Below are 17,338 nucleotides of genomic sequence, written 5' to 3'. Positions count from 1 at the left end.
CTACCCTCATTTCCCTCCCCTCCTTTCATTCTAAGCTCTCCTGCCAAATAAAATGCATCCAAAAACAAAATAAATGTTCCTTTAGCAACCACCTTTCACAGTTAAAAAATAGAACTAAAAAAAAAGTATAGACTCCATCTACTTCATATTTCTCAGTAAAGTACATAGACTCAATAAGATTTTCCAACATTTCCATTTGCATTTTGTGTTATGCTAATGGGAATATTGCGGCGTTCATCCTCCGTTCCAGGGACTGAAATGGTGAATACCAGCCCAGCAGCCCAAGTTATCAGCCCAAGGGAAGCGAGGGTGGATAACAAGGTCTCTGGACCATTATACCCCCATTCCAGCCCCTGAAATGGGGGATGATGGCCATTAGCAACCTAGGTTCCCAAAGCGGGAACCCGTGGTGCTTTGCTACCGGGACGCCTGTGACGTCCCGGTGTAGGAAAGAAAATCCTTTTCGAACATGGCCACCATGGAAAGAGAAGGCGAGGGTTCCATACAGGGCCCTCTTCGCTTTCCATGGCAGCTTGCAGAAGGCAAAAAGAGAACCCTATGACCATAATACCACGAACACATTTTTCTTCCCTTTCGAATCTATCCTAATTTCAAATAACGTCACCACAAAGCCAGTCCCAGGTGGACATGGCCACTTTAATCCTATGTTTTGTCCCTTGTAGTCATGGCCAGTAGCCAGATTGTCCGGATCATGACCTTATTCCATGAACCGGACAATCTGGCCACTGCCCATGGCCACAGGCTACCCCTCAGTCACTAAAGGTATACCGCTATTTTTTGTAACTACATTATGACACTTGTCAAATAATAAAACACTGGCACATTTGCAAAACCATGCTTGTAGATCCTTGCCAATGCGCCTTACGCAAGTTTGCTGGAAATCCACCGATGTTTTATTTTTTCAAAAGTGTCAAATGAATGCACATACAATCATCATATAACCTAGCCCCCACTTCACAAAATCCATTCAGTCAATACGAAAGCATTTATATCTAGATCTATAATCTTTTTGCAAACCTTTGTGTAGATTTGTCAAATGGCACCACATTTATAAGCCTTTACATTATTTTGGCACCGCCCCTCTAATTTTGCCCCCTCTTGACAAAATCCCCCCAAACTTCGCAAAAACATTTATATCTAAATCTATTATTAGTTTGCCAAGATAAGTATAGATTCATCAAGTGGCACCTCATTTATAAGCCTTCACATTATTTTGGCACCCCCCCCTCTAATTTTGCTCCCTCTGGACAAAACCCCAGCAAACTTGGTAAAAACATTTATATTTAGATCTATTATCAGTTTACCAAATTATGTGTAGATTTGTCAAATGGCACCTCATTTATAAGCCATCACATTATTTTGGGACCCCCCTTCTAATTTTCCCCCCTCAAGATATAATCCCACCAAACTCTGTAAACTCATTCGAAATCAGGTCAGAAATATCCCATCCCATCCTCATCACACCTCACGTCCCCAGAGATTATTTGATAATTTTGACAAGTGCAATGCTCAGAAAATAGTATTGTCCCGAGGGTTCGGGCATGTATTTTTATACATACGTTTATCCATTGCACAAACATTTCCAATGCACCTTAACTTAGTTTTCTTCTTTTGTAAACATGCGAAATCTGGCAGCAGGGCGCAGACATCTTGTGCTAATCTTATCCATTGCTGCATCGGCCTAAGGTAAACTGCCCTGGCATCACTAAATCATATGCCCCACCCATGAGCCTCACATCAACAAACCTAGTGATATTCTCCACCTTTCTCAGTGACGTTCCTCGTCAGCGTAGCCAGGCGGGCCCATAATCACCTACGTGACGTGACGCAGAACCCAAAAATCCACACACATCGACTCACAACACAGCACGTCACAATTCAGAATATCAAACAGTACTTTAAAAGAAAACAGCAACACTGTACAATTTGTAAAGTACTTTTATTTCACAATAAACGCTCCGAGAACATCCGACTATTGCCATATTCAATCAAAATTGCAAATTTGTTTCTTCGCTCGCGATCCAAAATGTTTATCGTGAGTCACGCGTTGTTCTTTTTGCGTACACAAGGTGTTTGTTTTCGGTAAAAGAAGCGCTTTGGTCGCACAATGAATTCCAGGGCTTCTGCATCAACTTGGTGCTAGACCACTGTAAAGGATGTTATGTTGCTCCTAATCACTAGTACAGCATAAGGGCATATGGGCCCTTGGTGATCGTCCCAAAAAAGAGTCACTGTGATCCAGTTGTTCACAACTATCTGCAGCTGCCGGTTAAAAAACCTGTCAGTTGTCATCTGGAATCTATCACAATCACAGAATGGCAGGATGTACCTGTTTCAAAAACATAACAGAAATGTGTCTCACTAGCCGATCTTTATTACAATTTATCTATTGACTTATTAATTCGGCATACAGTTTAAACTAACGATTAGCACAGACATGAAACAATCTCAACAGAGAGAAAACAATGTTGAAAGTGGTACACAATTCGAGATGGTCATACATGACATTTTAATGAAATATTAGCGTTGAACCTGGGGGAACCGAGTGGTGGTCTATATACACCTCGATGCTGGACTCCCCATATGCACGTTAGAAAGACCACTACACACAAAGGTTGTACTTGCGTTTCATTGCAATATGCCACACAGAACAAACAAGTAGAATGTAAAACAGAAATAATGAATACGTTGATGGTCGTTCGAGTATAAAATCGTCGAAAATCAAACTTACATTATATTCACCATTTCCATTCTCTTGGTGTAAATCAGACCGTAACGCACACTCCGTTTGCACCAACGATTCTTCTTAAACTGAATTTACATGTTCCTTAGCCCAGTTTTGGAATGCAAACCATATCATATCTTGCATTATTGCAAACCTCCTTTCATTCAATTCCTTTCGGAATGGTCCCTTTCTCTCAAGGTCAAAAAACAATTGAACCTTATAATGTGTGTCCGATGTGTGGGCTTCCTTAGCTCGCAAGCAAAAATTCAAAGCTGGTGACCTTCACTCAGAATCAACATACATTCTCAGTTTGCAACAACTTGCCTCACCGCATCCATGAAAACTGTTATTCTGATACACGTGCAAGGCCGGTCTTTGCATCAGGCACTGCAGGTGGCTGTCTGAGGTGCCAGCCTCTAGGGGGAGCCAGTCTGACTCCATTCTTATTTTAATTGCATTTTAGCACAGACATCATTAGCCCTTTATTTGCCGCGCTCTGGGTGTAGCACCAGCACAACAATTTATAAACATCAAGCGTTTTAATTAAGAGTGTAAAATAACCTGAAATTGCTTCTATTTAATATTAATAACTATTGGGCAACCAATATAAACAATATAGAGGAATGGGCATTCGGAATGTAGTACTACTCTGTAATACCACGAGGTAAGTTTGGGGTTGAAGACTACAGAAGCAACAATCTATGTTTACAAGTCCACAATTTCATGATTATACATCTCCATCCCTTGAATGCCAAAATGCAATCTCTTTCGCCTTTACTTTTGTGCACATTTTGTGGAACATCTCCAAATCTATCGTCTGACTTTCGCGACAAAAAAACACCTATTTTTTGCTTCTCGCCACCATATCCCATCCCATCCTCATTACCCTTCACCTCCCCAAAGATTATTTGATAAGTTTAACAAATGCAATGTTGTGTTTTTTAATTTGTTTTTACCGCGATGTCCGCGGACACCAAAAACGGATCCAAGATGGCGGGAGCATCGAAACAATCCAACGGACCTCACGCTTCATCCCAGCCAATCAGCGAACACGTCGCATATCTGCGGACATGACGCAAGCCGATTACTTAATCAGTGCCCTGTCCACGGAGCGAACAGGGAAGTGTGTCCGCGGAGCGGACATAGATATCTCTAATTTTTTGTGACCTACTTTTTAGTCGTTTTAAAAAAAACTACTCGACAGACTTTCACCAAATTTACAAAAGCACGCTTTCGGGACCAAGCCGCTGCTCCTGCCACAAATTTGTTGAAAATCCATCCAGATGTTTGGGCTCTAGGTGTGAGCAAAGTTTTTTCCCCATTCAGTCTATGGGAAAAATAAATTTTGGGACCCCGCCCCTATAACTTCGCCCCCCGGCCAAACTTCACCAAACTTTTTTTGCAAAGTTTGGTGTGGATTTGTCCAGGGGGAGCGAAGTTATAATCCACCCGAAAAGTGCTCTTCCTATGGGATTAGCAACTTAACCATAACTACACAGCCACTAGCGTGGCTGTGTAATATTTGCAATGCAGTCCCTGCCCTTATATTTGCCACTTTCTACTTACATCCGTGGCTCAGCTCGAGTCCCTCGGCATCAACTCTTCTCCAATTGACCAGTTCTCCTTCAGTCCATGGAGCACCTCCCGGGACCGGATGGGAATTTCTTCAAAGGGGCACCTGCCGACCGATTCTTTTTACACGTGTGTATTGTGCGCCGCTCTCCACAATCTTCTGGCTAATGGTGAAAGTCGTTGATAGTCCGAGAGTCTAGATCTGGACCCAGGTTGACTGGACCAGATCCTTATGCACTGCTACCAAAATGTGAACTAGCACCTTGGAGCCTCTCATGTGCTCGATGGAATTAGCTAAAATGATCTCAGAACCAAATAAACGGACAGGCTCAAAGAATACGGCAAAGTACTACTTTATTATCAGCTGAAATAAAGTAGAGCAATCTGGCGAACAACGAAATGTAGTCCACGCACTCACACTTAAGTTTCAATTATACAAAGGCTTTATACCTCAAGATCCGTCAGCTATGATGTCATCCTATGTGGCAAACTGTAGAATCTAGAAGGGAGGGATTGGTTAAGGGAACATATGTACATTTATGTCATAGAAGTATTAGTATCGTTACTGGATGCCCCTTATCTGGTAGACACGCCTTGAACCACCTCTAAATACAGATTATAGCAGAATAACAGCAGTGGATTGGCCTGTGCAACATTGTATAGTATGTTGCTACATAGACCTTTATCATTGGTTGGCATTCTCTCCCAACCTTGGACTTTCGGCTTGTTAGCAGCACGTAAGCAAAACGAAACACAGGTGCAGAGAACAACATCAGACCACTACCCACTTGCCAAATTAGTCCATCTCTCATCAGTCAGGCCCCAGGCCATGGCTTCTTCTTTGTAGTTGACCTTGCAGCCTTTTCTCTGCTCTAGGACTTACAAGGCAGAGTTGGTACACCATTATCTTCATCTGAAGCTTAATGAATAGCCCTTGTTTTCGATTTCTGAATCACGTGTGAGTAGACCACGATTTTGTCTATTTCAATCTTTTTATTTAGTGCTATTAAATTCAATTAGGCTGGGTGTCATTACTCCTCTTGGCCTCTGAAGACTTGTTTGCTCTACCTCACATAAGATTTCTGCATACTCGACTATCCAGTACTTGGCACTTGCAGATGTTTTCTTCTCTGCTTAATCTAAGAGAAATAAGTCTTTCTACATGGCTTATCCTCTTGACTTCCTTTGTGCCTTGCAATTATTCCTTCATATGGCATCCTTGATCCCAGGCCAATAAACTCAACGTTATTCCTCACACAAAGCTGTTTTTCCAGTGTCTCCTGAATCTGCAGCCCTGATATATCTCTGAGGTAGCTTTATTGGTTTCAACACAAGTCCGGAGTCCATTTTTTTCTCATGGCTGCTTTAGTTGTGTTATGTTTTCTTCTGCAGTAAGCTTCTATATGTCTCATCTACCTTGTGTTTCTGTGTACATACATTCACGTTCTCTCTTTTCACTTATTTCTTTGGTGCACAAGAGTTCTTAGTATTCGATTACATGTTTCTCTTGTTACTTCAGCTGCATCTTTATTCTTTGAGCATGTGCATATCGTTTCAGTGCACCATCATGTCTTCTCTTCATGACATCACTTTGCAGCTGTCAGATTTTCTGTACAGGTCTTCGAAGCTTAATGGTTCCTGCAAATCTCTTACTACCCTTTCAGTTCGAGGGTACATTCGAAGCAGTTGTCTGAGTGCATATCGTCCCTCATACACTTGATGGGGTATTGGGACCATACCTGGTGACACACAGAGAGTGCTCTTCTACTGCTGTTCCAGTATGACCGAGGTGAGGGGGCGGGTGCTAGAGAATTTGTGTACATCTGCTCATCTACAATTCTTTGAGTCTGTCTGGTCATTTGAATCCAACTCTGTTATTATGGTAATCCCCTTCTCTGCATAGATATGGCCAGAAAGTGCTACAGGACATTTGGTAGCGGTGTGAATAGTTTGAATCCAGACCCTCAGATTCTCAACATCTTCCACCATTAGCTGGAAGACCATAGAGTTCCCTGCAGAGAACGGTGCTACAACACGTTTAACCTAAGGCGGTTAGTATGCACCCCATGTACTGAAGGTGAACTAGTCGACTGGGGAAGAGTCGATACCAAAGGCCTCAAGATGAATAACGGATGTAAGTAGAAACCTCAAAAGTGGCAAATAAGAGGGGAGGGGCCATATTGCATGTATATAGTTGGAGAATGTAACAGCGTATGTTACAGAAAAAGGAGATACCTCGATATCTTTCCTCAAGGAGGAAGAAGGGACTGCATCGCACTCCGGAACAGAGTATTATTTAAGAGATTCCTGCAGCTACAGCCAAGGAAGGGTGTGCATCACACTCCAAAATGGAGTAAAATAGAGATGAGATACATCTATCAGGAAGATATGACAAGACGATCTTAAAAAAAGTGTGCACATGTGTTTTTGGGGATTTTGAAAAATATCAGTGTAAAAAATATATTGGCGTGTTTTGTATTAAGGGTGATGAAATAAGTTGAAAGCTTAAAAGGTATAAGAACAATAGTAATAAAAGTCGACAAATTATTAGGCCCTAGAAAAGTACACGATTGGCACCAATCAAAACCTAAGAGGGATAATATTTGGAAAAAATAAGATAAAAAATATTCTTGAAATGATCAAAATAATAACAGGATAATACAAATTGATAAAAACAAAAATTATAAATGAGATAAAAATGAATATTGTTGTATAGGTTTGGAAATTGTTTTGGAGAAATTGGTTTGTTGGAGATGGGTTGAGATTGATGGTGCTGGCCAAAGTAATTGTTGAAGTGTGATTAAATAAATAAATTGACAGTTAAAAGCGACCTGTCACTATGGGGGACACTCCCCTTTTACATGTATGCAGAACATTACCAAGATAAACACATTACAAGATAAAATCAGGAAGTACCACGCCGAGTGGGTGAAGGGCATGACTAATAAAACACTTATGCGGTGGCCTCATTATCAAAGGCAGTGCAACACATGACGACATACCTGCATGCCACACTACGCGGGGAAGAAGCTACAAAAAAAATGAGCTGTTTTAGAACTCTGGAAGATGTACCAGAGTGAGATAGAAGATCCACAAGAGGAGTGGATGCTTAATCAGCATAAAGAGGAGGACGTAATGCCCTCAGCTCCTCTTTCTCCTCCTCAGAATGACAGCACGCTAGAAGACAAATAGGGGATTTAACCTCTAAAGGAATTAAGAGGAGCATCCAACATATGCACTTCCCGCTTATAATAGTGAAGGCAGTATGGAAGAAAGTAAGAATAAGGAATGTAAATGTATGACTACACGCAACAAACATAAAGAGCATGATGAGAGAAAGGGCAGACAGATAGAAATAGAAGAGGAAGGCAGAAAACAAAAGAAAGAGAAAGACAAAGTATGTGGAATGACAATAGTACAAATCGAGTGGATGGGAGGACAGAAACTGCTTAAATTAGACGGAAATGCCATTGACGATCTTAAAGAAAGGGAAGAAAGAGAAAAGAAGGAAAAGGAACGAGAAAGGGCATACAGGGAAGATAAAGAAAAGAAAGAACGGAGAAGGTATGAAGAATGGAAGAAAGAAAATGAGAGAATAGAAGAAACATAAAGAAACAGTAAGAGAATGCTCAGGACTCCTTTGAGGTAGTGCCACTACAGCTGGCTCTGGCTGAAAGTCTTATTATCATGTCGGCTGAGGTTCGGGCAGGCTCTGGAGCTTTCCTAGGGCAATGCAGGCTCAAGTTCTATTGGAGGGGTGTATGGGCTGGTATCAGACACAGAATAGCACAATGTCACCAGGTCAACAACAATGAAGGTCTAGTCAGAAAACATAAAAGTAATTACTCCCCCATAATGCCCTCGTAATAACACACAGGAAAGGTAAGTAACAATCAGGAAAAGTAGATGCCTCTAACCCTAACAGTTGAAGAGTTCTGATCCAAAAAAGGGTATATAACAAAGTTGGAGCTACCACTGCCATATGAAAGCATATGCTCAATGGTGCGGTAACTGGGCTCTATGGTTGGAAACTTCATGCACTCACGATTTGAAGTTTTCAGCTGCCCGTGACTCTTTAAGGGGCCCGCTCTTCACAGGTGCTTATTTCTCAGTCCCCTGCCTCTCTCTTGCAGAAAGATGGTCATGATTGAGTAAATATACAAATGGAAACTCAAGCACAGCTTTGACTGTTTCTGGATCACACAGGTAAATAGTTTGACCTGCCTTTTGCCCAAGGATGCTTGTGGTCCAGCTTTTCATTGTCCGGCATCAGTTCCTTGAGGTGGGAGCATCATGGGGGTTATTTCCAAAGTCAATGCCAGCTGTGGACACTGATTTGCAGGAAAATAAACAGAGGAACTAGGAAGAGCAGGGTGACTCTTCTCTCAGCGATGGTGGTCCTCCCAGTCCATCTAGGACAGAAAACCCGGTCCTGGAGATGGGTTGCCGATGGCGAGACAGATTCTGAGGGAATGCACCAGTGAGTTGACATTCCTGATGAGGATGGAGCAGGTGGAAGGGAGGGGCACTCGGGTTTAAACATCACAGGTAGAATACAAGGGGATCGGCAGATTAATGCACAATACATTTCGTCGAAGGAGAATTCATCGGGTTTTTCGCAACTGACTTTCACGACATATATTTGTGGGTGGGGGGTTATGGAAATAATTAATGTAGGTGGTTTAAGGAGGGCTGCGGGGTGTCCCTCCCTGCATAAATATGTGGCAAAATTAAGCTATAAAAAAAAGAAATCGGTGAATTCTCATTCGAGGAAATGTATTCGGGTAAATCACCCTAAACTGAATACAGGTCATGTCAGGAGGAGTTGGGTACACCAGGATGTGTAGGATGTGTGGGTAGAGGAAAGAGGGCACTGCACAGCACTTGATGGTTATGGGGCAGAGCACTCAATGTGGGGGGAGGTGGTTTTACCATACGTTGATGCAGAGGCCACATACTTCTACTGGTGGTCTGGGCCATTCTTTAGATGCAACAGAGGGCAATTTCGCCAGACAGAGTCACAAGCCTAGGGAGCTGTAGGGTGTATGAGTGCGGCAGTCGGTAGATGACTCGGCTAGGCTGCGGAATCATTCATGCTCACCATCAGCTCTTGGGTTCTTGACGGCTGATCCCTTCTCAATAAAGCCATCGTGGAGGAAGTGTGGGGCTCTCTCCCTTGAGGGGTTGGCACCACATGCTGGTTGGCACGGGTCAGTGGTAACAGGTTGTGATTTTTGGCCGATGGCTATCCTTTCGGTAAATGGTCCAGGGGACAGTGGGGTCCCAGGTTGCCTCTGCTGACAAGGATGTGACCACCATGGACAGTTGTTCTTCTGTGGTCCTCATACATCTCTGGTGAAGTTCAAAGTGCTGGCTCAGATGCTCTGTAAATAGAGGGTAAAGGGGTTCAAAGGTAGGTCACAGTATTACTCACACTTCTGGATCTATCCTATATTTAGCACTTTTTGTAGAACTGTCCGGTTGGCTCAAGCAATCAGGAAAATAATTTTTTAGAAGTTCCGGGCACCATTACCCAATATTCACTCAGAATTCCTCTTTCCTCCCTGGCTTAACCAAACAGAGGTTCTTGAGTAATGAATCCAGGGGCTCCCCAACAGCCCCGCTCTGCTCCTGTCTCCGTAACTTCCCGATGATGTGCTATGCGCCTCACCTGTCCCTCACCTTCCTCCTTCATATTCTGCTTCCCCCGCTGCACCCCATGCTGGCCTCCACTCGCAGTGCCGCCTCAAGCTTACTCCACCCCTGCATTAGTGGGTGGAGCTCCATCGGCGACACCATCCTGATGTCTTCTGTCATTGTGCACAGTTCCATGTCACCAATAGGGCACCACACACCAGGCAGAAGACCAGTGCATACTGCTTTTTGGAGGAGTATGTGGTGAACCCTGCATTCTGCTCTTGCCTTCCAGGCTGTTAAGTCAGGCATCCTGGGCACCTAATGCCCAGGAATCCCGCCCATGAACATTAAAGCTTAAATATATTTCTCTAAGGCCATCTGTGCATTGGGTACTCACATGCACCCAGCCCCATACATACTGACATCTTTCCCCTGAGAGCTGGCTTCCCTTTTCAGCCCTCCACATGAGAAGCAGCAGGTTGTCCAAATTGGTATATACTTTTCCTGATCACGAAACTTTAAAGGTTAGGGTGACTGCTGTGAAAAATGAAATGATCAACAAACCCAGTGAGCAATATGTTCTTAGTTGCTCAAGCACAAAACCCTTTGATCATAGAAATATTTGTCAAATACAAAGACGTGTGTAAAATGGTTTTGTTCCTAAAATGCTCTTTGATTTTATGCAAAGCAGCCATGAACCATAATTGGTATTATTTGTCCCTTTCCTTTTTCTCATAGGGGTATTTCAAAAGGGCACAGTTGGGATATACCAGGCTGTCCCTCTTGGAATGTTAACCTTCTATCAGAAAATAATTGATATTGTTATTCTAGGTCTCGATTGGGTGCTTTGCTAAGATTATCATTCTGACTACAATATATCCTGGAAGTGGTTAACAGAAAGGATCATTGGAGATTTTTAAAAAGAGTCAGTTCATAATGTCAATAAAGTTAAATATCTTCCATTTTGAATAGCTTCTTCTGCGGGAATGCACACCATTTTGTTTCTTATGGTATATGGAGCAGGTCTAGAAGCCATACGGTGCAGACAGTGGCCCAGTGGTGCAGATTAGGTAAGCCTGGCTTTCCTTGCATTACCAGGAATCTTTGAAGAAGGCCTCCTGGGTGTAGATAGTGTTTGGAAAGAGTAGGCCTCTGGACGAGCCACCAGTCAACTGGTGCACCCGTCGATTCATGTCATGCCGAACAGGGCAAGCAGCAAAACGTCTTTCTTCTGGTAGCTTTGGGTTCTTGGAGGCTTTCAACCCAGCTGGTCACGCTGAGTCCAGGGAAGTGAGAGCCACTCAGGGTTTTCTCTGGTCAGTTGAGAAGACCGCTGAGCGCACGTCAAGGTTGCTTCTCTGTGCCTCAGGACCCATCACCTCTATTGACAGAAAATTAGGAGCAGATACCCCTGCCTTATAGGAACATTATAAACTGAGTTTGCTCTAAGCCTTAAATCACAAACATGCATACTTTCAAACATTTGGCGGCATTCAGGCATGGACTGGCCTATGGGGAACTCTGGGGATTTCCCGGCAGGCCTCTGCACGCTGGGCCTCTTTTGTGTGGTAGTTCCAAATCTTCCCACAGGAAAAGGTTTGGCCTTGCTGAAATTGTGTAATATGGGGCCACTTTGAAAATTATTTCCAGGGCCTCTTTTGGTTACCAGTCCACTCCTGGCTGCATCACAATTACTGCGGGTCACCACATTCAAACGTTGCTGCGGTTGTTCCTAGGAAAATGCTTGTGATGTTGGTTCCACATACGGCCACAACTGTTGCATTTCACACAATCGAAGTCCATGTTGGCTGGGGAATCCTTCAGAGTTTGCAATGCAAGTGTGATACCTAGCAAGCCAAGCAGGCATGCTCTCTAAATACTTCACATTCAAGTGCCTGGGCAACTTGCCACGGATTCTGACTGCCACCAACATCCCGAGCTCGCATGGCTACCTGTGCCAGGATACTGGTTTAGAAAACATGGTGTATCTTTTTAGAGCCTCACCATGAGAGGTTTAAGGTGTCCCACGAGGCATAATGGACAGCAAAGCACCTTTGGTGAGGCCTTGGTTGAGGACTCGCTAGGTAGAAAAGGTTAGAGAACTGTTCAGGATAAATACAAAGACCAGGGGGTTCACCCCAGAGCCACAGTTCTGGACAAATGTCCTAACAACTAGGGTGGTGAATGATGGTTTTGCAGCAGGCACTTTAACACTCTGAGCATTCTCATAGGGATTGAAAAATGAACTGACCTATTTTGATTCTTGTAATGCCAGGTGTATTATGTAGCGTATACAAATGCAAACACATATGCAGGGCACTCGTTTAGTTACATAGGCCACACCTTTTGTAAAGGTTGCTGTTGCTTACACTTCTTAATCTGCAAGACGCTTCTCAGAGCCAACCACCAAATACGGTTTTGTGACTGTTAGTCCCCCTTCTCCTCCGACTTAAAGTGCCACCTGAAAGTGCACATATTAATGGCATAGCATTGACAGGAAGAGAGCACAACCTATAAATCCTGCCAATGCATTGTATCTCTGAGATCACCGAGAAAGAGTGATGCTCCTCCATAATCCATATTTTCATGCATTTGTCTGCCATCTGTCAGTGGCTCGTTGGCATGCAGATACAAGAGTCTTGGCAAGCATATTGTGCTCTGCTGGTGCAATATGTGAGCCAGAGGATAAATCCAGCATAGAGTAGTTGGGTTTTAGGAGGCGTTGCCTGATGAAAGCACAATCGTATATGAACCCCCTGCACTCTCGCCCACATACACACACTTTTTACTTGTCACAGCAGCTCTTTCAGGGCTCCATCTGAAATGGCACAGAGACTTAACATTCAGACACAGTTGAAGAGTCTTGGATACTGCAGACCAATCTAATGACCTTTAATCTAAGAATGTGGTGCATACCTATGCACTATACTATTCATACTATATTACCACAAGGTTACTCGTTAATGTGATTCATGTTCACGTGGCCTGCTCTTTTATATTCCCATGGTTTGAAGCCCTCCGATAACTTGCTCGTGAGTATGCAACACGCTCTATAAAGTCATAAAAAAAGCGGGAAATACCACAAACATTGTCTGCATTGCCCTGAAGAAGGCTATTCCACATTTACAATGGCTTAACTAGCCGAAACCTAAGTTGTTGATTGTTCGATTATTGTAGCACAACTTTAATTTTGTCTAATTTGGTTTTCATTCACTGCACTGTCACACATTTGAATGTTAATGTGTCTTGTAAAATGTTTTATCGCTAAGGGTCCACAGAGGTCCTGATATATTTGCGCATCTGGCTGCATTCATATCTATTTCATGTATATGTTTTGTTTGATCATTTTTTGAATGTAGGAGAGTGTCATGTCTGTTTTGTTTTTGTGTTATGTCCCTTCAACTCACTATTTTGGATGTCATACCATGTTTTTTACATGTGGCAAAATTAATTGCTTAATATTTGTCTTTTTGGGTGCCACGATTGATTGAATAGCGATTTAAGTACTGGAAATCTTTCAGTTTGCACACAGGAATGCCTTTTAACCCCTAGTTCCTCAGTCCCTCTTTGGTTTGTTTTTTGTTCAAGTCTTATATAATGCCACCCACTGACAGTTGACCTGTTACTAAGTGCTCCCAAACTTTAAGAGGCACAGGGAGATGAGGCAATCCATCGAGGTTCACCCAAACTGTCAAGTAAGGGAGAAAAGGGAGAAAAGATTAGAACTTGCAAGACCACAGTCAACAAGGTAATATTTGTTATGATAACAATATTTACTGAGTGCTCTGTTACCAGCAATGTGGTCTCATGGCAATAAGCTGCTGCCTGCTTGCACTACATGGTGGATTCTTACAGAGTAAAAAGCCTGGCCTTTGGAAAGGAAAGTGGAAGTCAATGTTTCAGGAGGGTTATTCTAGAGCAGGAGTGCCTGATATGAGAATGCTTGACCTTCTATTCTGGCTGGTCATAGCTGCAGGGTCATGACTAGACCGCTGTTACTGGATCTAACTTCTCCCTTTGCAAACTAGGATATTAGCAATGACCGTAGGAAAGTTGTGGGGCTCTATGGGTGAGGAATGAGCCATTTCACTCGATACTCTTGATACTCTTTCCCAGAGGGGGAGGGAGAGGACTCCTCAACACAATGCTTGGCCTCCCATTCATGCTGGTCTGAGCTTTTTGTATGCGGCTAGATGGTTGAAGCAAGATACCACGATCAACGGGGTCAATTGAAGCGTGCCATGTTCTTTCAAGTTTTCTTTTTACGCTTGTAGTAGACCTGAGTGTCTCTTTCATTATCATATCATTATAGGCCATGCATTCAGAAGGGCACATTTACACACTAGCAGATGAAATCCTGAACACCTTACTAGACACATCAGCTAACAATATGAATATGTTATATAAATGCAACATCAGCTTCATTTAAACCATGCCATGTGACCGCCCACATGAAACTGAACATTGGCTAACACATTTGGTTCACCCTATTTGATTTGGAATTTGACTTGTATTTGCCCGTGAATATTTGCAGATGTGTATACTGTACTGATATTTAATTGCTTAACCCTCTCATAATAAATGTTTTCTGATTTGATTGATTTTTGCTCATACCTTTTTGCTAATGCCGACTCTTATTTTTCAGGAATGACTTGCCAGGCCAGGACTTCCTACACAGAAGATGAGGTCCTCTGGGGCCACAGGTTTCTCCCCGTCATGTCCTTGGAGGAAGGCTTTTTCCGCGTGGACTACTCCCAGTTTCACGCCACCTTCGAAGTTCCCACACCTTCATACAGCGTCAAGGAGCTGGAAGACAAAATAGCCCTCCCGTCCCCTCTGAGCACCCCGCGCATTGGAGGCAGCAACATCGGGAGGGCGCGACTAGGCTCCCTGGACTGCATTGACATTTTCGGGGAGCGGGGCAGCCAGCTTCCCATCAAGCTGCAGAAGATGAGCTCTGGAAAGGACGACCTGCAGAAGAAGCTTCTGCGCATGAGCTTCAGCAACGTCGAGCGGGCCTGTAGCACGGGGGACCTGCCGCTGAAAATCCAACGGCTGAACTCTATTCCCAGCAGTGGCGATGGCGCAGACCGTCTTGAACTGAAAGCTTTCAAAATCAAGCCAGACTGCATGACGCAGTCCACTGGCGATCTCCAGCTGCAGAATAAGCACCAAGCACTGCTCACCATAGGGACGCGATACGAGGACAATTTACCTGCAAAGTTGCGGAAAATGAACTCCAGCCGACTCGCCTAAGCAAAGCTTCAAGATCGCAATAGATCTGGGTTCTGCCAGCTGCTGCTCTCTGGGTATTTTGAACTACAGCATCCGTGATCCCTCACTATTGACCATACAGGCTAGGGTTGATGGCAGTTGGGGTCCAAAACATCTGGAGAGCCAAAGATTGCAGACCCCTGCAATAGATACTTGGCCCTGAACGCAATTAAATTCAAGGCCTCTCTGCGGCCATCTACTGTGATACCATTGACTTCACAAAGGGTTCTTCATAATATTTTTCATCCACACTTTTTTCTATATCCTGCCTTGGTTTCGCATCCTTCAAAAGAGAGAGAGAGAGAGAGAGAGAGAGAAGAGAGAGAGAGAGAGAGAGAGAGAGAGAGAGAGAGAGAGAGAGAGAGAGAGAGAGAGAAAGAAGAAATAGCGCTTTAACCTGGAATTTATTTTCAATACCTTGGAAACTTCATGTAATAATCTGACATTGACACCTCATTTAGGGCTGTGCATCCAAGTAACAGGCGTGCTACCCAAGGGATTGGAAGCAAAAATAAATCTTTCAAGAAATGTAAATGCATGGAGTTTGCTAATATGAATTTACTGCCATCCGCAATGCACCCAATTACATTCCTACCAGGGAATTTGGATACATGAAATAATGATTTTTAATAAAGATTGTGTCTCATTGAAACTGAGCATTGTCATCGAAAGAATTCTGGAGGCGTTTCTGCTTGGTATATTGCATTTGTAGCAATATGATGATGTATGATTGCATAGGCGGGAAGTCGGCAAATAAGCAAACAATAATTTATTCCAGGAAATGCAAGTCACACATTGAAGTAATTAAGAATGAAAGCAGAAATACTACGCTCAAGGTATTATCCAGACAATTATCTAGGTAGCTACCGGGGGCCAGATTACAGAAACCATTCCGCATTAGCACAAGTGCACACTTTGCCCTGTTGCAAAAATGCTTTGAAAGTGCATGTATTTTGCACTAGGGACATTGTTGTAATTTGGCCCCAAGAAGCTAAGAGCACTATCGCTGTATGAATGCTTAAGTTGATTTTGAAATGCACTAATGGAACCTCTCCATCCACACAGAAAAGCAAGATCCTCTTTATGCTCTTTATGGATGGGTTGGCAGCACTCTGACCACCATTTAGGACGCGTGGAGGCCATTTTGTCATCCAGCAAGGGCAGCGATTTATACCATTTGCACGTTGCACCCTGCTAAATGATCAGATACAAATAAAAAGTAAACACAAACTGCAAAAACAAGAGTCAGCAAATTCAGGGTGAAATTCAGAAAGTATCTGAGTTTTAAGTAGGGAGCGAAAAGTAGCAATTGTGGGAGCTTTGTGCAATGAAAGAGGAGAAGCCAACCAAATCAGTGTCCTCTCTTTATGTAAAGCTGTCAATACATTGCTTTTTGACTTACACACCTTTTGAAAACGTTTTTTTTCCCAATCTGTACTACTTCTGTTGCCCGCTGGCCACTCGCCATATCCTCTGTGCCAGATCTCGCCAACGTGCAGTCGGTTTTTTACAATATTCGCCTCTTAGGCCAAGCATTACCTTATGTCCCTGACACTGATTGTGCTGTGGTTGTGGGAGCGCTAATCAATTCTAACTTAGATTACTGCAATGGACTTTTGGCTAGAGCCCCATTTAAACAGATTCATTGCCTACAAAAAGCTCAACATGCAGGAGTAAGGCTGGTCTATGTTGTAGCCAGAACACCCCAATCTCAGGTCTTTGTCGGTTGTTGCACTGGCTAGCGGTGAAAGACCATATAATATTCAAAATAGGGTGTTTGGTGTATAAATGTATGAATGGGTTGGCACCAATTTATTTGATAAATACATTGAAGCGTTATCTTAGTCTGAAGATCAATGCCTCCTCATTATCCTCAGGACCAAATGTGTCTCAAGAGGAGATCATAGCTTCTCAGTTGCCGGACCAAGACTGTGGAACAGCCTTCCACTGAATTCAAGAAGTGCAAACTCTTTATCGATCTTTAGAGCGCGTCTAAAGACTTATTTGTTCAAGTAGCAATGGTTCCTTCATAGTTTCTCTGTGAATTTTAGTGGCATCAATATCTATTAGGCTGATCCTGTGCTTTCCAGCTCATGGTACCATCTACAC

At 43.2% G+C, this 17,338-nt stretch overlaps 1 protein-coding gene across 2 annotated transcripts in view; it reads left to right on the top strand.

The window, feature by feature from the left end:
* Positions 1–15,905, top strand: part of LOC138521503 (G protein-activated inward rectifier potassium channel 1-like) — a 233,360-nt gene extending 217,455 nt beyond the window's left edge. Inside the window, exon 3 of one of the 2 annotated variants that reach the window (XM_069634402.1) lies at positions 14,601–15,905. In XM_069634402.1, the coding sequence (XP_069490503.1) occupies positions 14,601–15,211 (611 nt within the window). In that variant the 3' untranslated portion in view covers positions 15,212–15,905. The remainder of the gene's footprint in view (positions 1–14,600) is intronic. The other variant, XM_069634403.1, reaches the window with a different exon arrangement.
* The last annotated feature ends 1,433 nt before the right edge of the window (positions 15,906–17,338 follow it).

This window comes from Ambystoma mexicanum, chromosome 13 (genome assembly GCF_040938575.1).
Source record: "Ambystoma mexicanum isolate Mex_15411 chromosome 13, UKY_AmexF1_1, whole genome shotgun sequence".
NCBI classification, from domain to species: Eukaryota; Metazoa; Chordata; class Amphibia; order Caudata; family Ambystomatidae; genus Ambystoma; species Ambystoma mexicanum.
This window is presented reverse-complemented; position numbering and strand designations above follow the sequence as displayed.